The 24,976-nt window shown below is 43.7% G+C and overlaps 1 protein-coding gene across 19 annotated transcripts in view; it reads left to right on the top strand.

Moving 5' to 3' along the window:
* Window positions 1-24,976, top strand: part of dab2ipb (DAB2 interacting protein b) — a 139,053-nt gene that overhangs the window by 80,034 nt on the left and 34,043 nt on the right. For 15 of the 19 annotated variants that reach the window (XM_085793047.1, XM_085793042.1, XM_085793041.1 and 12 more), the window contains 3 exons: window positions 17,805-17,958; window positions 20,227-20,325; window positions 23,063-23,617. In XM_085793047.1, the coding sequence (XP_085649173.1) occupies window positions 17,805-17,958; window positions 20,227-20,325; window positions 23,063-23,617 (808 nt within the window). Of the gene's footprint in view, window positions 1-313; window positions 962-7,088; window positions 7,269-17,804; window positions 17,959-20,226; window positions 20,326-23,062; window positions 23,618-24,976 lie in introns of those variants that run through there. The other 4 variants (XM_085793060.1, XM_085793058.1, XM_085793057.1 and 1 more) reach the window with 2 other exon arrangements.

Raw genomic sequence — 24,976 nt, 5'->3', positions numbered from 1 at the left:
CACACATACACACACACACACACACAGGCACACTTCCTCCACCGGCTTCCCAGCGACAGCGGTGGCAACAGAAGCAGTAGCGGTTGCTGACAGGGAAAGCAGCACACCTCGCACTGGAATTGACAGGACAAAGAGCACACACACATACACACACACACACACACACACACACTCCCACTGGAGCCACACAGGGGGAGGAGGAGAGGAGGTGGCGGGGGGGCGGGGGGGGGGGGGGTTAAGCTAGGCTGCACCACACACACATGCATGTGATTCCCGGCGCACCATATGCAGGCTCCTCCCTGCGCAAGGAAACAGAGATGGGAGGTGCAGTCAATCACGGACAGTGAAAGGGAGCGGGCTTAGCCAGAGTTAGTAAGAGAGGAGAGGGGGAGAGAGAGAGAGAGAGAGAGAGAGACAGCGGAGGAGAAAAAGAGATAAATCCTCATCATTCCCAAATCAGAGTCAGGCTTCAGTTTACCCTTACATTCATTCATGTGGAGCGAGAGAGAGCAAACAGAGAGGAGGCGAGAGTGTGTCCCGTGTCAGAGGCAACACAGGAAGTAGGGCATGCTGTGTACAGGGTGAGCAAGAGAGGGTGGGAGGAAAAAAGGAGGAGAGGGAGCAGCAAGAGAGAGAGAGAGAGAGAGAGCATTGTAGCGGTTATTCTCCACCCCTTGCCTTAAAGCAGCAGCAGGAGGAAAAGAGAGAAGGAGTCAGGGAGAGAAGGAGGAAGAGAACCACAAGTGAGGCAAGAGAACAGGGCGAGCAGCAGCCTGCATCGGCAGCAGAGGGGGAAAATGGAGCTTTGAAATCGCCTCTGCCCTTTATTTATCCATCCCTGCCTCTCTTTTTTTTTTCTTCTTCTTTTTTTTTTGTATTCCTCCACCTCTTGTTCTGGGTCAGCCTCGGTTTCTCTCTCCGCCTGCCTCTGATTGTTCTGGGGGAATTCTGACAATGCCTGGTGAGTGTTATCCTGCTTTTCACGTGTCACTCACCGTCCTTTGTGTGTGTGTGTTGTGTGTGTGTTGTGTGTTTGCTTGGGTTCATGCAGCAGGAGGTGGTGGAGGTTTTTTTTTTTTCTTTTTTCTATGTGAATGTGAAGCCGTGAATAGAAATGTGGACTGAGTGGCTGCAGAGGATGCTTCATTGAGACTGTTTACGCTCCTCTGCCTCTGTGTGCTGTTTGTACTCCAGCTGTGCTGTCCTCCTCCTCCTCCTCTTCTTCTTCTCTCTGTGCTTCTCTATCACTGACAATGCAAGGGGAGGCTGCTCTGCTGAGCACGCACACACACACACATAGACAGACACACACACACACACATATACTCTACTCCATCCCTGCGTACATTCAGGATACTCAGTCATTATTCCGTAATTGCTTTTAACTCCCAAAGGGCTTTTCATTCAGAGTAGTTCATTTATTAACGTGTGATAAAACACCAGAGATGACAATGCAGGGAACAAGCTTTAGATAGTGAGTGTTGGCCATATCCTAAATGTAGCAACATCACACAAAGCCTGGCCTGTGTGACAGAGGGCAGCCAGCTAACACAAATCAGATGACTGGGCCACGCTGTGAGGTCAGCCGCTGATTTTGGCTGGCATGCTCAGCACCGAGTCATATGTTGGGAGGCAATTAGCAGTTAAAAGAGGAGCGTGTGGTCTGACGACAGAGAGTTTGGAGGTCTCGGATATCAACAGCTATTTTGATTGTACTGTAGATACATTTTAAGAGCCGCGCAAGACAGGAAGAGAAAGAGGAACCGCTCATTGTCATTGGTCATCTCTTAACCAGACTGTTTATAATCTGTGACAGCTTTATATCCTTATATGAGATTGAAAATAAACTTACAAGATGGTATTCAAATTATCATGTCAAGCCATCCCTGATTTATTTACTGATGATTTCCATTAATATTCACGGTTCGGGTAATGTAACATAAGAATCAAACATCATGTGGGCGTAAAATGCACCGCACATGCTTCTTACATGCGTGAAATCAGCAGCCAGACATCAACTATAATTAAGTTATTCCAGTTAGCGGAGTTAATCAGTTTTAATTTGTCTTATTAAGCAGGCAAATAAAACACAGAGGCACTGAGTCACTAAACTCTTCCCTGCCTCATCAGGGGCAAGAGTTTAAACAGTTTCCACTGGAGCAAACCAAACATTTATTCTTCTCGGAGGTGGCTGCACGGCAGAAAGCCATCTTTGGTTGAGCAAACACATAAATGATCATTTGATGGGGTTTTTTTGTCTTCTTGTTTACTGCAGTATGCAGATACGTTTCGGCGCGAGAGCTCAGCTGGTGGTCCTCCTTGATTGTTGCTAGCTGTTGAGCCCTCCAGAGCAAAACCACGCTTGACTTCTACATATTATGCTATAAGCACTTGTGTCAGCCTGTGTTTGTATGCAGTAACAGCGTGTCTCCCTGTTGTTTCCCAGCCCGGGGTGCTGGATCTGCTGGATCTGCTCGCCGCCTGCGTGAGCAAATGTTTCCCATGCACGCTAATATATGTGCACAATACAGACTGGAGATATATGCATATGTTTTGAACATGTGTGTTTTTGTATGTTGCGACAGCCCTATTTACGGATTAAAGCTCGCTATCCAGTAACCTAGAATAGGCATGGCAGGGTGAGAAACAGAGCTGTTAGTCATTTTCACATCTTAGACCTTGCGAGAGGAGCAAGAGGGAGATGTTTAGAGTGAATGTGTGATGCAGACGAGACACGCCGCCGTGTGAGAAATGAGGAACGGATACAATGACTGAAATGACGAGGCATGAGAGAGACGACATGATGCTCCAGTGTTTTTGTGTACGAGTTTATTCTGGGTGACTTAATCTCTTATGCAATGTTCACCTTCGAGGTTGTTGCTCTTAATTCCTGCTCTTGGACTGTGAACTTGTGCAATGTAGAAAATCCATTCTGCGAAGTTAAAACCCTGATGTATTGCGATGTTTAAATATATATCGTAGTCATTTTCTTGATTAGATCTGCGTGGCAGGGATTGGAAAGGCCAGAAGAAGAATATCGTTCCGCTTCTCCTTCTCTTCACGTCATTCTCTGAGCGCTCCGTCTCTGTGTAATTACTCCGTCAAAGATCATCCCTGTGATGTCCATTGATTTGCTGAGAGCTGATGAAGTGGAGCAGAGCATTTGATCAGACACATGTAGAGGAGGGGGGAGGAGGAGGAGCGGTGGCTATGCAATGCCGCACCCGGGGGCGACTCGACGGGGGGTCAAAAGGTCTGAACCACTGGCGGTTTAGGAAAAGGGGAGGGAGGGAGAAACGGACACAGCTGAGCTCATATTACTGCACGATACTCAGCGGTGAGGTGACCACACAAACACGAACATCCCAGTAGGTCGGAAACATCATCAAGTTGTGAAACCAACAATTAAATTTAACCACACAGCATTCAAACATTCAGAGATGGGCGATGTTCAACTCAAAATGATTAATCTGGAACGGCTTTAGCTGCAAAATAACAAAAAAGCATCAAGAAAGAACACAAAAACATCTTATTTCCAAAGGCTTGTGCTTGATGATTGTAAAGATTTAGAGTTTAGACAATCGACTTCAATCTAGCCTGCTGTCATGAATGAGAGATGGGGAGTGTGCCGGGTCGAAGACATTCAGCAGCAGCATTATTCTGCATTTCCTCAGCCCTGCGAGGGAGAGGATGAAAGAGGAGCATATGCTCATGATGGGGCAGAGTTGTGTGTTGTCAATAATTGAATCACTCATTCGTTTTCTCGTGCCCCGAAGGCCGGAGCGCCGAGTCAATAGGAACAACGGCAGAAGAGGGCTCTCAAAGCATCAGGCCTATACGTCTCCTTCTGTCCCCGCGCTCCCGCTCTCCTTTATCTCTATATGTTTCTTTTTACATAAATAAACACTTCGCTACTCTGTGTCACCACCCCTATCTCTGCGCTTTACAAAATGAAATGAAGGTCAGGCTATAGTGGGTTGAATAGAGGGAACAAGGGAGAGATCTCTCTAATGCCTCTATTGCTTTTCCACTTCCTCTCACTTTTCTCCTGCAGTCCTTGGAGTAGGCTGATATTTTAACTTAGCACTTAAGCAGCTATTGACTGACTCTGCAGCAGCACAAGATCCCATTGATTGGCCACTTCCCTGACCAGATCTGGATACTGGCATTACGCTGATTACTGATTTATAGAAGACATTGAAGGTGGAGAGGGGTGATATTTTGCGCACTCATGTTTCACTCTGTCTGTTATTGTGCCTGGTATTGACTCAGAGGTGGAGGTAAGGTAGCTTGGATGTGGATGAAAATCTTCTAATGCTATGATCCACAGCTGAAAGTAGTCCCATTCAAACACACTGTCTGAGTAAGAGTTGCTAAAAATGAACCTTTTATCAGTTTTTTTCTCATCAATAGGAATGAATAAGCTCAGTGCTGAGAGTCATAGACAGAGTCACAAAGTAATTATGGATGGACCAACATTCTGTCTTGGTCTTTGCTTGGATTTTTTCACAATAACAAAGATGTATTTGTGGATAATACTAACGCCATGCTCCGTCAACGTACTTGATTATATAACATTTATATAACATAATGTTTCCTGTGACATTCCCTACTGCGACTTAATACAATTACATATTCAGCATGGCATAAATCTTAATGCAAATCTCTGCTTTTTGACTCACTTAGCATCTTAGATTATATACATGTGTCTTCATCTTCACATTCCCTGGTCCCTACATACAGTACAGTGGGAGAAGTGACACTTCAAAGCAGAACTGCTGAATTAAATTCTCACGTCATGTGCAACCCAGTTTCATCACAGTCGCTTTAACAATTATTCTACTTGGTTTTGCAATCCTCCTCCTTATTTCAGTAATATTCATATCCTCTCTCTTCAGAAGTCATTGGAGTAAAGTTTAATTTGCTCTCCTCTCTCCGTCTTGTCGGTATAACTTCATTTTCTTTCCTCCCTGTGCCGTCCTCTTCCTCCGTCCTCTCTAGTCTGTCACCATCTACTTGTCCAACATTGTCCCAGCCTCTCTCTCAATCTCTGCATCCACCGCCCACCTCTCTGGGATGTAGACCTGTGGAAGCCTGCCTGGAATGTATCCACTGATTATTTGTCTCTGCTTCCCTCCCTTTTCTTCTGCTTTTTTCATTTTTTTTACCTCACTTAAATCAGGTGGTGCTCTACTAAACAGGTTAGCACTTAGCAGGGGAATTACTCCTCAGAGGTGCGGCCTCTCGGGGGCTGCTAACAGGCAGACGGCGAGCAGACTCCTGTCTCTCCCACCCTCTCTCCTGACCTCATCCTGTTGGTGTCTGTTGCTTGGTTTGGCTCGTGACCTCACACACACAAAAAAAAAAAAAAAAAACCCACCCACACACTGCTTGGCACAATTTGACATGGATTTTTTTTGTTCTTTTTTTCTCACACGTGGAATACAGATACGTTTTCTGTTTGTGTGCATGGAAACCTTCTGTGAACACACAAATGCAAACATGCACAGAGCTGCGTGACTCTTCAAGTACAGAAGATCATTGTTCAGATTCAGAATGAATTTTCCTGTGAATATTGATGTGACAGAGTTTTCTGCATTCCTCCCTTGGTACTGTGATTACAAACAAACCTCCTTCGATAGAATGGCTCTTCCTTGTCCCGCATTATACTTTAGAACAGTTGCATTCAAAACAACTGTATGGGGTATGATATTATCATGACCCAGACCGCAGGAATGAGGAAATCCCCTTGAGTGTTTAGTCTCCAGACTTTGCCTTGGCTTTGTAGTTAACCTTTACCCAGCCATTCTCCAAAACAGCAAGGCATGCAGGTCTGTTTACTTGTGATAAGAGCAAGCAACTCCAATCCATTGCATCAGGGGGAACAAGTACATTAAACCTCCTCGAGTTTCACCTCACAAATGATACTTAATTTTTTTTTTTTGGGAGCTGGAGAACCAGTCCACCTATGATGGGGTGCAAAGACCTTTCCACTGTACAGTTCACAATGACTTCCATTGTTGAGCTAGACTTTTTCCGCCAGCTCCTGTAGAGTCCCACTTAAGCCTTTTTACCTAATTACATCTACAGTATGTAATTTCTGCAGATTGTTCATTGATTGGGCTGAAATAGTCTCCTGTCGTCAAGGAAGCATTTCAATCAGAAACACTGAAACTGGTCCATGTGGAACTGGACTCCATGTCTCCATATTTCACAGGAGATGAATGACTGGCATTTCTGGGGCTTTGTTTTTTTTGTTTTGTTTTGTTTTGTAGTGCTCTCTTGACAGCATATCTCAGCTGTGACATCAGTCTTCCCTCACTGGGTCGTCAGCTATGTGAAAACAACGGCACGGTACATCTGGCAGCGCGTCTCCTCCCTAAAGCTGGCTGGCCTCGTTCTCTCCTCCTCTGCCTCCCTCCCTCACTCCCTCACTCACTCCCTCTTTCTTTGCTTTCCTCCCTTCTTTCCCTTTTCCTGGAGTCCCTCTCTCCGGCCAAGGACCCAGGATTTTCCCACAGAGCATGGTGCTGAAGGCTGAGCTATTGTTTCCTGCTAGAGGGAAACTGGGGGGGCGGGGGCAGGCTCACTTCCTGGCTGCCAACTCGGGGTCTACGTCAGTGTGAGAAAAAGGCAAGGGAGACGGATCTGATGATGACGGGGCAACTGTGTCTCCTAGGGACTGACTTAAGCGAGAAAAATATGAATTTGACTTTATTTCTCAGCGGGAAACATCTAAATAACTTGAGCAGGTCAGCTCCCTCCCGGCTTGACTCCTTTTTAGATTTCATTTCATGTTTTCCTTCCATTAAGACCAGAGACGGTACAAGTCAGCACTCTGCTTAAATGCATAGTGAGCATAATATTTTATTCTTTTAAAATGCCTGAATCGACTTTGTATGAAGTTGGAGTGCAGTATCCATAACCCCTACTACTCCTACCTTTACAGGTCCAGGCATTACTTCATCCTGATAAAATGTTACTACAGAGTAACTGTGGGCAGGCTTGGCCTAAATAACTGCACTGTCTTTTTAAATGGGATGTGGAGAGGGGTGTGTTAGTAGCAGCAGACATCCTTTGGGAGTGGTGTGGTGTAACTCTGAGGGCAGAGGCTCCAGCCAAGTTCCCAGAGACTCAAAAATAGTCGGGAAAACACTGAGACCAGCCACTAGCGAGGAATGCAACACAAAGTGAAGCTGTGCATTCTGGGGATCCAGCTCGGGGAGCTCGGGATACTGCTGGACCATGTTTCACATATTCAGCCGATCGTAGGTGTCATTTTGTTTTAATACTTTTTTCCCGGGTATGCTTGTTGCTGCCGATGGTTACAGCACAGCTGCACGCTGCGGTTTATTGAAACCTCTATCGCTGCATCCACCCACGGTTCACTCCAGACTGTACATTGTGGGTTTTTTTATCTCTCTGTTATGGGCTACATAATTGCCATTAAGGACCTTCTACAAGTTATGATCTGTGAGGAAAGGTCTGCATAGATAAAGAGGGAAAAAGTGCCGTACTGCTGAATACTTTGAGAGGCAAGTGCTGAGATAAATACTTGGATACGTTCAGACTTGAACATAGAAGTATTCATCGCCAGAGGCAAATCTTGGCTTTGGAGTGCAAATAAGATCTCTGTATTGACAGCATGTTTTACAGTTTAAAACCAATTATGTGCTAAAGCCGCCTCACCTGTGTAAACCTGGTACTAATAAAAATGCAATAATGAAAGTCAGAACAAAGCAGGAAAAGTAGCGTTTGCAGAGATCATACTGTAGATGTTTTTTTTCCCCCTCTATGTTGCGTGGTAGAAAAGTCTCTGTCCTCCTTTCTCGTTGTGAACTTGAGTGTTTGCCTGTTTCTTTGTCCAATGCCACAGGGGTCTTTGAATATTCAGGTCAAGAAGTAAAAAAACACACTTCCTCATCTCCTTTTCTCCTTTGCACATGTTCTTATCAATTCCCCCAGTGCTTAGCAGTTACGCAAGAGAAAAAGCTCTCTTTCTTGTAATTAATTTATATTTTCTTAAATTTTCACTTTTAAGTCAGATACGGTTTTTTTTCCTCCTTCTCTCTCTCTCTGGTCTATCTTTGCCCTGCGAACATATACAGTAAGAAGACAGCAGTCGTGTAAGCAGGGTCTATAGACAGAGCACATTACCACAGATGCACACACTGTTTTCATGACCTTGGCATGCCTCAAGTATTCTCAGCCTCATGGCCACGACTGAGTCGTTCCCACTGACATGTGACTGTCTTGCCTGTAATAGTCTATTATTGTTGCTATGGAGGTTTTGTGGTTAACACATGCATCTATTTCCACATCACAGCTGATGTGATGAAACGACAAATCAATAATGACTAACGAGCAATGAACGAACCAAATGGGTGATAACGCTAAATTTAAAGTGAATATTTTATTTGTGACTTAAGCGATAACGCCCACAGTAAAAGCAGGAACAGTTAGCATTGTGATCCTTTCTGCTGCTGTTAGAGGACTGTGTCACCTCTCCAGCCTCAGGGTTTAACAGTGAGGATGGCTGGATGGCCTGAAGCCAAATGATAAGTTACTTAATTGGGCAGACGCTGGCCCAATTAGGGCAGTGTTTTCACTCTCCCCAGTCTTACTCTGGTGATAACTATATTATCATTTCCTCCGTCTTCCACCTCATTCTTCTTTTCTTCCGTGGTATTTTAGAGCAGAATTAATGAGCGCGGTGGTCATAGGTACTCAAAGTGAAAAGCAAAAGGATGTTTCTTTTGTTGTGAGTGCTGTTTAAAAATAATGAATCAGGCCTGACCCGTCAAGGTTATTTTGTTGGCAGTTTCATAGTGGACTGAGTTGGCAGGTTTTTAAAAGCACTTGTAATCATCACAAACGCATACAAATCAGGTATGTGATTCACCTGGAGCTTATTAATTTCCTCACAGCTTGGATGGCTGCAGGAATGTCCTTTAGTACTGGTGGTGGTTATATCTGAACATAAAGGGTATTCACATTCACATTATTCACATTTTCACATGACATTTTCAAGTCATGGCATAAATGTAAATAACACACAATGTATGTAACAACAAGCACAAATCAATAGAGTAAAAGTAAAGTACATTTTATTGATTTTGGTTCATTTCATTGTGCCTGTTTGATGGCAGATCAATATGATCAATATCTGGCCCATGACTTTACTGAACCCCACTCAGTTATTAATGGCATGAGGTCAAACATTTTTGTTTCGCTGGTTGAAGTCGAAAACTAGTTCAAACATATAGACTATTACACTATTGTAAGTGGAAAAGGCATAATATTGAATTTTAATAATGAAGTTCTGAGGGATGAATGTCTTATAAACCAATTATCATCATCATACTGGGACTAAATACTGTCTATGACGTTCCAGTGTATTAAATTATCCGTCCGTCATATGAGAAGCATGATTGTATATCTCAAAGAAGACACACTATTCAGTGTGTAAATCATATTAACTGTTCTCTATCACTTATTTCTGCTGAGGGTCATGAAGTCATGAGACAGAATTTCACCACGACAAAAACAAGACTGTATTTATTCTGGTGAAGCCACGTTCAATCATGGTGTTTTTTTCTCTCTCACATGTCACATTAAGTGCATTGTTTGAATCAATACACCAGTCGCACTGTGGCGGTGGATTCTCCAGAAAGCCATCCGTCATTAGCGTGACATCTGCCCTTTGTCCTCTGACCCCAGCTGCTTTTTAAGGAGTCATTCATTAGAGCGACCTTTGACCTCAATTTAATTTCTCTATCATTGCAATGTGCAGTTTGTTTGGATTATCTCTCTCCCGATCTAATTAGTGTGAATAAAGCTCTGGACAAACACCCAGACGCTACACCCACACACTAAAACACACATTCCCATTGGTGTATCATGTAGTGTGTAAGTGACATTATGCGCTGATGACCCTCGACCCCCGCGCTTGTAAAAAGAGACGGAAAATGAGTAAGAAGGACGGCACATCGTGTGTCACATCCTGCAGAGCTGGACGCAGAAATAATTCTCTCATGAAATCACCGCTGCAGATGTTTAACAAAAAAACCCGAAACAGTCCTCACAGATCATCGCAGGTAATTTGCATGCTGTGTTTTGCAGCTGCGTGTGTGTGATCGTCTGTGTCCAGCGGTTTTCTCGCAGCCAGCTGTTCTGTTCTGAGTCGGCACATGACCTCGGAGCCAAACCTCCAGCCAGCTCGCTCCACGGCAGCGTTTCATAGCTGCGTACCCCTCCCCACACCCCCCCTGCAGTGAGCGTCCTAGCAGGTGTTACACTGAATTACCTGCCAGCCTAGCAGGGAGGCTGCACTCTCACTGTAATCAAGCTGTGCGTGTTTGCGTGTGCGTGTGTTAGCAGCAGACAGCCTGGCTCGGCGGCTACGTTCGCTCTTCCAACAGTTGTTCTCCAACCACCTGATCTCAGTTACCAGCCAGCTTTTTTCCCACAATGAAGTGTGTCTGCCAGCGCTCTGAGTCAGGCTTCCCTGCAGACTCCTAAAAAGGGGCCTGGTGCAGCTGATCATTTAGGAGATACTGAATGCTAAAGCTAACTCCCTTTCCTGTGTGCATGCGTGTGTGTGTCTCTTTAGGGGGAAAGGGTGTGTGTGTTTGTGTGTGTTTGCATGTGCCTCATTCTTGTCTTCTAAAAGCTTTCTTCCTCCCTCATAATGAAAGGCCATCTTTGTGTGCAGCTATTCCTTCTGTACTTTGAGCTAATGTGTCTTCTCATCTATAGCTCAAAAGTGGTCACACCATGGCTTCAGTTTTTTTATACCCTCCTATTTTGTGCAGCGACGCCTGGGGCATCATCTCTCTCTCTCTCTCTCTCTCTCTTTCTCTCTTTGCTCTTCCTGGCGTGATCTCTCCTTTGTTTTGTGTGCATTAGACCGCTGCCAGTGGAAGAGTCTGAAGAGCAGACGCATCAACTCAGCGCAGGTGCTGCAAAAGCACTAATGCACTCGATATAGACCGGCAACAACTTGACATAGCGCAATTTCTCTACCCCCCCCCTTCCGCTATCATTATTATCGCTTTCATAGCCATATGGCACAGCCAATCAGAGCCCACCGAGGTCACGGATGGATTAGCCGAGTAGGGGGGCTTTTTGTTTGAGTGTCAGGCTGGGACGTGATGTGTGGAAATATTCCTCCTAAGGGTGATTTTGGTAAAAGGGAATGGGAGTGGGGCCGTCACATTAGCTGCTGCACCTCCATCTCACTCTCAAACTCAAACTCAAACTCTTGTGTTTGTCTCCAGAGATCACTCTTCTCTCTGCAGTGTGTCCGACTTCGACAGTGAATGAGTTTTGCTCCGACTTCTTCTCGCCGCCCCTGATTGGAGTTTGGGCTCCAAGGCCTTTAGCCACATGTCAGCAGCTCAGCTCACACATCCACCGTTCTGCACCAGTAGCGTCTGACAGGATCCTCCTCGTCTCTTTCCCTCGCCTCCTCTTGACTACTCCTCCTCCTCTCAGTCTCTCGCTGCCGGGGGGCCAGACGTTTGTTTTGTTGTCTATATTCTCCTGCTACCAATCATCCAGCTGTTCAGATGACAATTGACAGCTGGCAGGTTGAGCACGAATCGTATATTTTCACGGTTTTACTGAAAAATCCGAATGCAGATAATAACATGAAATCTGCAAAACACTCCGACACCGACTGCGGGGAGATCTTAACTTCCTCTCTGAGCTTGATAGTGCTTCATTATTCACACGGAGTGCTGAGAAAGACTAACCACATCTGCTTGGATCAAATGAGCGATCAGTCCATGACAGAGCACTCTGCACTGTGACAGACACTTAGTTGTTTCATCACGGCCTGTGGTCCGATCCACTGAGTCAGCGCCAAAGCAGCAGGGAATAATGGACACTTTATTGTGTGAGGCCTGATGCATGAATAATGGCTTATTTGTCCGGTTGCCTGTCTCCGCAGTGCATGTGTTTCATAATCAACCTCGAACAATTACTGTGCGATTGTGTGAGTGTGCAGTATGTGTTTTCACTGTGATGTTTTCCCCACTTTGATGTTTGAGTTGGGACCCAGGTGCTTGCAGAGTGCTTGGTGTTGCTGGCTGGCTGGAGCGTTTTCGCTTTGGAGCACCGTGTCACGCGGCCAGCCAGCTGTTAGGAGAACGTTAAAGGGATAGTTCAACATTTTTGGCAAATTTGCCTATTTCCATAATCCCTATAGTAATAGGAGTAGGTTCATTACCTTTATTTGTCGGTGCATGTTGTTTTGAGATCTGCAGGGCACAGATGTGAGGTGGCGAACGGTACTTTCGCCTTTCCTTCATCAAACTCATCAGATACACAATCCAACAACTCCAAAACACTCTCGTGGACAAGTTGTGACATGCAAATTCACCACACTACTGTATGATGATCATGATGATCATGATCATGTTATGTAACATTACGACCCATGAAGCAAATACGCTGAACTTCTTGCGCTTTTGAAATCACTCCTCCCAGCTCCCACCACGCCTCCAAAACAACTCTGTTTCATAATGTTACATGATTATTTCATAGCGTGGTGAATGTGCAGGTCACAACTTCTCCACAAGAGTGTTTTGGAGTTGTTGGATTGTGTATTTGATGAGTTTGATGAGGGAAAGTACCATTCGCCTCCATTGTGTTCACTGAGCAGCTTGCGTCTCTGCCCCGGCACCGATATAAAAACAACATGCAGCGACAATTAAAGGTAATGAACCTACTCCTAAGACTATAGGGTTTAAAATAGGCAAATTTGCCAAAAATGTTGAACTATCCCTTTAAAGGGACGAAAACTTTGCAGCTCCGCCTTAAGCACTCAGCTATTACACAGCACACGTCTTAAGCACCGTGCTTTAGGACTCACCAGACCATCACAGGCAGTATTTCTCAATATTATTTATCTTGGGACTGAGGCGGAATGTGTCTTCTATACTGAGATATTATATTCAAATGCTGTAATATAGAGGCGTCAGGCCAACACAGAGCTGGCTAATGTTTGAAATGTCCAGGGGGGTTTTTTAACAACACTTTCCCAATGATGAGACGAATCCTCAAAGACGACTCTGAACGTATTATGACTGCTGCACTATAAAAATGATTTTTAACTTGTCCTGTGTCAGGTGGAGCTCCACTCTCTCTCTCTCCAACCCATTTGCATGATATGGACCATTTTGGTTTAACTTGGGTAAAGGCACAGAAGCACAAATTAAGGCGATGGCTCCAGCCCCCCTACCCCCCGTCAAAGGATAACAGCTAATGGATGGACGGATGCATGGATGGAAACGAAGGCTAATGATTTACATCATTTTCATACTCAGACTATTCAGTGGAGCCTCGTTCGCTTTAGGGAAGCATCTGCATTCATTGTGTTGCATTATTTATTTATTCAGGGTTTTGCCTTTAATGTCACATTACATATCATTTATCTAGCCGACACTCGTTACCTGAAGCAACTTAGAATAAGTTCATGTTGTAAACTCTGCGGAGCTAGATGTCGTCCAGACTCGTCAGCGCTCTCATTTGTCATCCCGCACATCTTTGCTTGGCTCCAGTTGTTGGTATGCATGCCTACTGGCACACAAGCCTTGTGTGTTTGTTTGGTAGAGAGCATTATTAACAAGTAATTGCTGTGCCAGTCTGCAAGTGGAGAGCGTATTGATTGTTGTAAATGCTGGTCTAACAGCAAAGCAAAAATAATGTGTAAACACCACACAGGCCGGCATCCACAGTAAACACCGTTAGCAGGGCGACTAACACCAGGTCTCTTAACTCTGGTATTAAGTGGAGGCCTCTCTAGAGAAGTTATTTCTTAAGGTTATGTCACAGGCTTAACTTTGGTCATTAGGACCATTTCTCTTGTTGGTTTGTATTGTGTGTGGAAACACAACACAAAGAGGGTGTTATTTCCTACGTGAAGATTAACACTACTTCACATGTGCGATAACACGCTGCTGCTGTTGTTGTTGTTGTGATTATAGAGAAGTAATACATACCCTTGATGCAATCCAGGACAATGTAGACTTTCAAAGCACTGTTATTTGGAGTTGCACTGCATTAATTCAGCCTATCTCGAACCATCACTACAAATATAGTCCCTTGCGGTGCAGCCAGCTGGCCGGCAAGTCAGTGTGTTAGAAGTCTAAGTGCTCTGACGCCTGTATGGGCCCGAGGTTTCAGACTGTATCAGATCCCAGACAGGCTATCAGATGAACTCTTTTTACAGGATGCAGAGACAAAGCACACTGGGTGCAGTCCAGACACACTCAGAATCCATTACTCCGCTCTGCTCTCTCCGGTGCTTACCCCTAACTGAGTTTCTATTGAACCTTAGTGGGGCACAGTGAATCTAGTTCTCAAACTTGGCTCCATGTAGCAGCATGAATTCCTAAATAGTGAATGTGCACCGACATCACCGACCAGCGATGTGTGCAAATGATGAAAATCTAAAATGTCAGAGGTAACTCAGTAACACTGATGCAGAGGAACAGTATCCACTTTATTTTTCACTGTCTTGTTGAGCAGTCTATTCTCCAATCAGGATATTCTCAGTGATTATATTCCTCCTCATTCTAATCTGGATTAATTTAAAGTTAAAAAACGAAGAAGTTTATATAGCTAATAGGTTACAATTGATTTTCATTTGATGTTTTTTTTTCAAGCAATATCACAAAGTATGACTCTGCTGCCTCTACTGTAATCATATCCTTCATACCATGCTGCTGCATCATGATCGAGAATAGCATCGCTGCACAGAACAGCAGTTTGAGTCCAGATGGGGGTTTTTGTTTCATGTCGCCAACTCCTTTTATCGCTTAAAAAATGGGGGTGGGGGGTCAGAAGTTCATTCATTAAAATCGCAAATGGCAGCAATGAAATGCCATGGCATGTTAGAGGTATTGGTGCTTAAATAATTGTGTAATCCTGTCACATCCTCCAGAAGGTATTTGCATAAATGTACCTGATGGAAACAAGCATCCATTTGCATTTTATTTTGAATGAATTTCAGAAATACACCCGAAGCTTGTGCAGCGTCGTTACAGAAACAACCCTTTTCTTATAGAAATACAAATGTTTTCACAGAAACGTTTCATCTGTTTATCTCCCCAAACATAAGATATCGCTCTGCCTTTTTCCGCAGCATCCCCTGTAATCGTGACAAGGTTCTTTTCAAAGACTGTTCTTAATGGCCTGACCTTTTCAAGTCTGTATTTTACCATAGGTCTTTACATAATTCAGTTTTCTATGTAGGAGCCACTTGAAGTTTCTGAGGGGTCAGGGGCAAAAGCATCTGAAATATTTAAGTAGCTCCGAAAGAAGCCCAGAAAAACGAAGAGAGGCAGAGTGATTGGCAGCCAAGAGAGGATAGAGTGGGTAAACAAAGTTAAACAGATGAGCAGACCAGTGAAAAAAGAGAGTAAGATGGAAAGATGTATACCAAAGAATCCACATAATAACCCCCCACCACCACCTCAGGTAAACACTGACAGAGAGAAAGAGGGATGGAGGCTGAGTATTGGAGAATTGTCAAGGACAAAGGAGGACATTTACCGAGAATAGACGATGCAGGGGGAAGGGAACCACAGAGTATAGAAACGAGGAGACGACAACGACAGCAGCAGCAGCAGGCCCTGCTTGTAATGCTGCTTATTTACAGAGGCTGACACAGGCAGTGTGTCATACTGGGTGATATAGAAGTTATGAGCAGATTTCACATGCCAGACAGTCTTTCATTGTCATTGTAACAAAGTGGCCCACAATAAGCTGTAAATTACACGTTACAGTACAATTTAATACAGTGCCATACAGATGACAGGCGGCATTATTATTCATCAATTCATACTTTCTCAGCCTCCCACCATCCCCACTGACACTAATGTTCTTATAATACGATATGCTGAGGAGAGAAGAGAATTATAATAGGAGAACAAAGTAAAGTTGCATTCCTCTCTCTTTGGCAATTTGTCCTCGCAACATGCAGAGTATTACTCCAGAGGATCTTGCTCTTGGCGAGCCGAGCTGGCTTCAAGCTCCACTCCATCTTCACAGGCAGAATCCCTGCTTCCCATCAGCTGGGGCTAAATATCAAAAATGTAATTGATAATGCTCGCACGGGTCGTTCCCTTTGGATGTTTGGAGACCGTGCACAGAAAGTTCCCATCCCTTCCTGTCTCTATCAACACATCCAACCAGAAAAAAACCTGTTTCCCCTCCTCTCTGCTTCTTTTACTCGCTCTCTGTTCTGCCCGGTACCCAGGCAGCCAATCACAAAGCAGAGCTAGGTGCAAGCACACTTTTCCTCTGCAGCTATAGAAAAGGCTAGGAGCGACTAAAAACTGGATTCTCACATGCACAGCTATCCTTGAGCTGTTTGCACTTGTTGTAGTGTGTTTCCTTTATTTCAAAAGGGACGAAATTCACCGCTCTGTGTGCGTGTGTGTGTGTGTGAGTGAGATATGAAACAAGATTACTATCCACTCCACATTGGACAGTGGTGGATTTCACAACAAAGCTATGCATGCGTTTGCTAATCTGTCATTACGGTTGCTGCATTTTTCCTGGAATGCTCTTCCATTAGTCCGCAGAAGAGACATACAGTACACACACACACACACACACACACACACACAGATTTACACACATGCATTAGATTAGTGTGTAAGCTGTCCACAGAGGGCACCATTGAAAGAATACTCTCTCTCATTACACCAGCAATTGACCCTCTGTCTGCTGCATCCTGCCAGCATCTGAGTGTCAAGGGCTAATGTTTATGTGACTGCTTACATCCCCCCACTAGCAATATTTAGCTTTTCATCCTCTTATCAGCGCCAGGCTGGACTGGAGCATGGATAAGGGTGGTGGTGGTGGTGGTGGTGGGCTGCTGTTTGACAACAATTCTGGTCTGGGCATCTCACATCACGACACGTTTGAGAACAATAGAGCTTTAAATACTTAAACAATAGCTGTTGTCGTCGGGCTTTTAAAAGCTGAACAATAAGGATTATTGTACTAGCCTTATATGTACTGTATATACACTACATGGAGGGGGGCATTAGCTCCTTCCTGGTGACAGTCACTCACTCTCAACGACATCAACAGGGCGACATCAAACACAGCAAACAGTGAAAAGCTCTTCACTCTCTTCACTCTGACTCCTTATATTCTCTGGCTAATAAATGGCCAGGCACTGGGGCTTCAGGGTCGTCTTTGTGACAAGGCTGAATGCTCTCTGAAGTGCACTGTGAGCTCTTGTCATAAATGTCTACTCCTCTTCATTGCCCTGTGAGAACAGTTGTGTTTGTGTGGTTTTTTGTTCATCATTTAAAGCCCCCAAAAACTAAAAAAAAATAGCACAGTCATCCTGGAAATTTCTCAAAGCCATGACCATTAGTGATAATCAATGACGCAAACTACTTCCTATTCATAGCGGTTCCTCTGGACCAGTTTGCAGCACAGCTTGACTCGAATCTTTCTCGCTTTTTTGATTCTTTCATCGATGTTCAGAGTTGTAAATTAGAAGTCATAGTGCATCCATTAGCGTAGAAGTGAGTGCACGAACATGTGTTCACATACAGTTGTGTGCATGCTCCTCCTGCTGAGAACTCGCTGACTTTGAGGCAAGCGGAGCTTCCTCTCTTCGTCATCCTCACACTGTGTTTCTTCACACTCACCATGTACGCTCGCTAATACGTGCAGTGCATATGCTCCCTCTTTCTTTCTCTCTCTCTGCCGCTTCCTCCACTCAGTCTCTGCAGGGTGACTCAGTTCTCTTGCTCTTCTTTTTCCACTCTTAGATCTCATCTGATGCCAAGGCTGAAGGAGTCTCGCTCCCATGAGTCATTGCTCAGCCCCAGTAGTGCTGTGGAAGCCCTGGACCTAAGTATGGAGGACGAGGTTATCATCAAGCCCGTTCACAGCAGCATCCTCGGGCAGGACTACTGCTTTGAGGTGAGGGGGGCACACACACACACAAATACGGCACATGCACACATGTACACACTCATCCTCCACAGTCCTACAGCACAGACCCTGCGTCATTTAACTGTTCACGCACAGCTACACATCCAATGTTGCTATTTCAGCCATCTAAAGTAATATTCATGTTCATTTTCTGGATACACAATGTTGGGTTAGTGCAGTGTTTCTCAACCTTGGGCCTGGAATTCTGATAAAAATATGTTTTTAACTAATTATTTAATTATTTTTCTTTTTTTAAACTATGATTAAAAATGCCACAGACAATATTAAACAACTATATTTCGATACTTTAACTTTCTTCAAGTTCAAATAAAATGCAGCAGCATAGAGTATAAAAATATCTGAGCTTGTACTTCTTGATTGAGGGCCGGGATCACGGTCACCAGAAATTTGTGCTGTCAAAATGGGGTAATGAGCCAAAAAAGGTTGGGAACCACTGGGTTAGTGACATCTATAGGTTATGTAAAGCTTGGATATATCAATATATAGGATAAATAACTGCAACTGATCATTTCTGTGTCTTAAAATCTGTATTAAAACATTCAAGATGCAGCATACACTGGTTACGAAGCATCTAGCCACCAACCTTAGGCGATCATTTTATATCAGCAAGTGACTCAAATGAGTTTGTTTAGTCTGAAAGACGTTTGGGTCTTTGAGCTCATTGTTTTGTCTTTTACCACCCATAACTTTTTCTCTCATCACTCGCATCAACTCCAGACTCCAGTCACAACAGAAGAGATTTTAAAACTCACTGTACTGTAGACCTGCTCTGCATCACGTACAGTACAGTAGCAGTCAGATAAATGAAGCGAGGGGAACAAAGTGGAACATTTACCTGCTAATGAGCCACATTTGACACCCAGAGATCAAAGCAGAGCGAATACATTGGACTTACATTAATCAACCAGACACATGACTCAGAATTAATGCTAATGTTGCTCCATGTCTGCTGGGTGTGAGTAGAAAGGCAACTGTTGGCCAACACGCTCACCACAACAACTTTAGAGGATGACTGTATTCGTTAATGTTGTGTTTACAGCTTGTTCTTTTGCATGCATTACTGTACAAGTGCAGAGAAGAAGCTGAAGATTAAAACTTTCAGAAGTTTGATTAGTTTGCTTTTGGATTCTAGGTCATCTGAACTTATGATGCTGATTTGTTCCCAATTTCAATAATTCATTTTAAGTTTGTTACATCTCTACATTCTGGGTCCTCACAGAGATAACAGCGAAAAACGTTCATTACAGCCTCCAGAAGTGCATCAGCTCAAGATCCAGTTTCTGGCCACATATGACAAAAAATCTTTGTCTTTGAAGAGAAGAAAACAATATCATTCAAATTGAAACGATTATGTGGTCTAATTGAAACTAATGGCCGCAACAAATCTACCTTATTGTCGAATTATTCAGAAGACTGACACTTTCCTAAGTTGAGTGCACCATTAACAGAAAACTTTGACATTTGAATTAGTATCTGGGGAAAAAACACTTTTCTCACCTCACATCAATATTGCAACTGCACTTCTTTGACTTGATTGGCTGCTGATGGCCAATTGTAGCCGAAAGTTCAGCTTTTTGAAAAAAAAACACGGAAGCAAGTGACAAGCAAGCAGTTACATTTCCCTGGTTGGAGGAAATATATGGAAGTAGAGAAAGTAATTTGTCGAGTTGCAGGCTGTGTGAACTCTGATGTGTCCTCATTATCATCATCAGACTAGAAATTAAGAATTCACATGTATGGTTTGTGTGTGTACAAGCACGTTAGTCATAGCTAGTGATCCTTCAGGAGCCTCAGAGGGAAATAATGACTGACTACTTTTGTATCCTACACTGCAGAGACTAGAAATCTCCACTAATCTTTATTATCCCGCTCATTACACCATTTTCTCTTTTCCTGCAGTTTCCTGCTCTCTCTCTCTCTCTCTCTCTCCGTCCCTCTGAGCACTTTTTAATCACTCCATCATCACCCAGCCTACCAAGCTGTCATCTCTCTCCCTTTGTCCATTCACACCGCTCAGTCACTCCTCGGCACTGCCAAGTCATCCTCAGTCTCCTCAGTCTCCACCATTGTGTGCATGTGTGTGTGTGTGTGTGTGTGTATTTTTGATAAGCTCCTTTGCCGTCACAGAAGTGGTGTTTATGAAGTTCGGTAAAGCCATTTTTGTTCCACTTCATCTCGCTGCCATTGTTATGCATTAAAGCCTTCATTTTCTTTCTCTCTGTGTCCCGCCGGTAGGTCACCACCTCCACGGGAAGCAAATGCTTTTCCTGCCGTTCATCAGCCGAGAGAGACAAATGGATGGAGAATCTGAGGAGAGCGGTGCAGCCCAACAAGGTGAGTATGTAAATACACGGCGGGAGGGATGAGACTGTGTGAAGTAATCAGCATTAATAAGTTCATATACACATGTGTCCCAATTCCAAACTCCCAACCTTGCAACACCGAGATATATATATGATATTGACACTGTGTCGTAAGTCGTGCAGAAACACAGGCTGATGTAGTTTACATCCAGCTGTGCTCATCCTGCACTTCCTGAACCGTACGCCTCGGGAGCAGAGGATGCAGAGGTTGCATCGCCGAACGTGGCAGAGACTCCCAAAGTGTTTTCCTCTTCTTGTGAATGGATGCCATCTGTAATCTTGACAAACACAGCTGTGGCAGAGGGAGTGTGGCAATTTCAAGCCAAGAAAATAGTCCTAATCTTACAATGTCTGTGCTCCTTCATCTGTCATTATTTAGCAAATTAGTCACTAATTAGAAGTTTCTTGAAAGAAAAAAAAAAAAAAAAGATCCCTAATAGCACTGGAGTCTTTCTCCTCTTCTCTCTTGGCAAGAATGCGTGATATCTGTCTCTTCTCTATTTTTGCTTGTGCATCTTTAATTATTTTATGATTTTGAGAGATTAGATGCTACACAGAGTTTTCTGGCAAACACAGGAACTGGAGACACATACGGAAATACTGAAAATAGAAGTTTTATTGAATAAAACACACAGAATGTCACTCGCATATTACAACTACAACTGCTCCTTCAGCTCCTATCACCACCTAGACTGCCAGTCCTACCCCCACTACTACTACTACTACTACTACTCCTCCTCAAAGGCTGGATCCAAGATAAAAGCAAAACATGAAAGTGAACAAAATGCAGTATGTTTATACCAAGAGCTATATCCACGCAGCAAAGGCATCAAGATCAATCAAGTCTTTTTTTATATATATATATATACTGCTCCAAAAAGACATAAATCTTGATTACTTCCTACACATGGATCAACAAAGGGACAAAAAAAAGACGTTACAACCTGTTGGACTTTGTACTTTTGGTCAGTCCTTGTCATCATGACTTCACAATAAAGTCACTGTTTCTGTTTCTGGTGTTTGGTAGAAGGAGTTAGATACGAATATCTTAAAACAACAAAGGAAAAAATAGTTTAAATCATACCTTATGTAATCAATGCAACTGAATCAATGCAGCACCTTTTTAGCTGAGCTCCTGGATGATATAATTGTGGGTAATTATGATAATAGGCAATTGAGGTGAGGAAGTTCTATTGTTGCGTGGATGAAAAGACACGCATAGAAAAGTTAACTTTCTAATTGTAAGTATAGAGCGTCTTCATTTTGAGTCGGAAGTAAACATGGGGGAAATTTGAATCCAGCCCTCTGACTTCAGGGAGATGAGCGCTGCAAAGAGTTAAGGTGTCAAAGCTGAAAAAAGAATATGAAGATACAGAGTCAGAGAGGATCCAGGGACAGAGAACACAATGTTTATGAAACATTGTTGATTTCCTATTTTGTTGGTTCAAGCGGTGGAGCTGTCCTGTCCCATTTGGCTGCCGGCTGACTCAGCACATGAATCATACAAGTCAAGTTATCTGGCATCTTTTGAGGATATAAATAAAGAAAGGGAAGCGATTGCTAATCACTGTCGGCGTCTGTAGGAGGTTTGTTCTCTGGATTTGTGGAGGCTGGACCTGGAAACTGGAACGAGAGCAAGAGCAAGAGCTCGTCTTGAGATCTTTTGGTGCAGGGATGTGACATAACCAGACACGGATTAAGAGGAGGAACTTGACATCTGTGGATGCATGGGTGAAAAATGTGGGAATTCAGAGTGAGGGGAAGTGGAGCGATGTGGCATTTCTCAAGGTTTGATGTTTTTTTGGAGGACAGTAGAGGGGGAATAAATGTGCCTTTTTTGTTTTTTTAAAGTGGCAGATGGAATCGGCCCTGACCTGTTATTCTGAGGGCTGTGAAAATTGCCACTGCTTTGCTGTTTCTTGGCGGGGTCAGTAAAGTAGCCCTGGCATTTACCAGAGATTTGAACCAGCAGAGTAGGAAAACCCAACTACTTTCTGTTAGAAGGTGATTGTACTGTAAAAGACAATCCTCCTGCCCCACACATGTAACACTTAACAAAAGAAAAGATTACATGTTTTTCAGTTCAGAAACACCACATATGAATGGGAAATAGAAATGTGTTTGTGACACGCATCCAGATACTCTTGAGTTGTCACAAGGATATTTCAGCATTCAAAGGCCCTTTTCGCGATTATGAAAGGCTCTGCTATTTCTCTCTAATAAATTTCATTATTAGCTTCTCTCCTCCCCTCTTCATTTCCAGCGGTAGGTTTCAAGGCACTCTGAATAATGGGCCCCACTTTTGGTAAAATCAATTGATGACATAAGAATGGGTTAGCACTCTGTGAAATAATGTAGGAGCGAGATTTCGTAGCTCTTTAAAGACTGGAAACGGAAGACATAAAGGCTTTTTAAATCCAACGACCACTGACGTGTTTTTTTTTTCCTTTTTTTTTTTTTTTTGAGGCAGGTTATCAGTTTTTCTGCTGTTACTTTACACACTTTACACATTTTATTTTTATACTTTATTTATTTGTAGATTTATACTAGATCTCGAGGTTGGATCTATTTTTTTTTTACCCAGTGCATCCTCCTCTGAGTGAAACTGTCATCTCTTCTTTTTCTTGAAGATTTCAGTGGTGTTGTTGGCAAATTTGTTTTTAAAAGACCTCACTAAACCCCCACCTGTCATCTCCCCCTTTCTACAGGACAACAGTCGTCGGGTGGAGAACTTGCTGCGGCTGTGGATCATAGAGGCCAAGGACCTGCCTGCCAAAAAGAAATACTTCTGCGAGCTCTGTCTGGATGACTCGCTGTACGCTCGCACCACCTGTAAGCTCAAGACTGACAATGTCTTTTGGGGAGAGCACTTTGAGTTCAACAACCTGCCCGCCATCAAGAGCATCACGGCGCACCTCTACAAAGACACGGACAAGAAGAAAAAGAAAGATAAAAACAATTACATCGGACTCGTCAACATCCCCGTGGCGGCCGTCACCGGGCGGCAGTTCATGGAGAAGTGGTATCCAGTCAGCACGCCCAACCCCCCCAAGGGCAAGACATCTGGGCCCATGATTAGGATCAAGGCTCGCTATCAGAGTATGAACATCCTCCCCATGGAGATGTACAAGGAGTTTGCAGAGTACACCACCAATAACTACATGCTGCTGTGCTCCGTGCTCGAGCCCGGGATTAGCGTCAAGAACAAGGAGGAGATGGCGTGCGCGCTGGTCCACATTCTGCAGAGCACCGGCAAGGCCAAGGTTAGTACCAATAAAATGATTTATTTCCATCCCCTCCCCCACTTTTGCCCTCTCGATGGAGAAATACCAGATAAAAAAAAAAAAAGAAAACCAGCAAATCATACCATTATCTTTCCATCAGGTATACTGACAAAACAGTGTAGAAGCACTCAGAGGTTAACCAGTCCTCCGCCTCCTGCTCATCTTATGAACTATTGACCCTTCGCAGCTGTAATACAGAGCAGACAAAGACCAGACAGAGAGGTGATTTCCTCCTGCTGCACCAGCCTGTATTACATTTTTAACTCAAGCTAATCCTTTACATGTATCCCCTGCAGTGCTTCACGGCATACTGATTCAGGACAGAAGCACAATATATCCACCGCTGTCTGCAGCACTGCGAGCACGAGGAGATTAGTCTACCGCGGCAGGAGTTAAGTCTCCCATGACAGCGGGCTGTTTGGACTCAAGTAATCTTCCATCCATCCAAAATAGCCACGTTTTACTTTGCTTTGATAGCGCAGCGTTTTGTCTCCACAGCAGTAAAATATAGCAGGTGCATCTCAATGAATTGGAATATCATGGGAAAGTCCAAGTCCATTTCCAGTAGTTCAATTCAAACAACCCCAACCAAGTATTGAGTGCATTTCCATATAAAAAAATGCTTTTTTCAATTGGTCTTTTGTAAGCATCATTTTTTATAGGTCTTCATTAAATGTAAGCCATAATCATTACAATTAAAATAAATTAAATAAATGAAGACATTAAATGTTTCATTCTGTGTGTAATGGATCTATATAATGTATCAGTTTCACTTCTTGAACTGAGTTACTGACATGAACAAACTTTCCCATGATATTCTAATTTATAGAGCTGCACCTGTAGATATGAGGGAGAAACAACTTACTATATATAGATATATATGGATGAAAAACTATTTCTATTAATCAATCAAGCAAAGAGTCACATAAGATCTTTTTATGCAGAAAAAGAACATGAATTCACTTCAGGCACAGATTTGCTGCCGTCCTCAGTGTCGCATCAGGCTGCAGCATGAACCTCCGTGCCCTCTCTGCCTCGTCAGTTCCCGGTGACAACTCGTACCTCAGTTTAGCTTCCTCGACAGCGTCTCATCAGCAGAACTTTGAAACTTTCCGTGACTTTATCACGGATCAGTGAAATGATGTATGATTAGTGCTTAAGAAGTGATGTCTATCCACACTGTACCACCAGTCTGCCGGTTTAGGCGCAGCAGCGCTGATAGCTGCTGATTGATGGGGGGAGAGGGCCCCTACTGGTCCCTGAAGAGACAGTCACATCCTTAATTACTTTCAATTAATCCCCACCCTCTGAGCAAAGCACTAAAACTTCAACTTTCTC

Source organism: Trachurus japonicus, chromosome 12 (assembly GCF_045865225.1).
Source record: "Trachurus japonicus isolate A0001 chromosome 12, Traja_1.0".
Taxonomy (NCBI): Eukaryota; Metazoa; Chordata; class Actinopteri; order Carangiformes; family Carangidae; genus Trachurus; species Trachurus japonicus.
The sequence above is the reverse complement of the archived record's forward strand: the minus strand, read 5'-3'. Positions and strand labels throughout refer to the sequence as shown.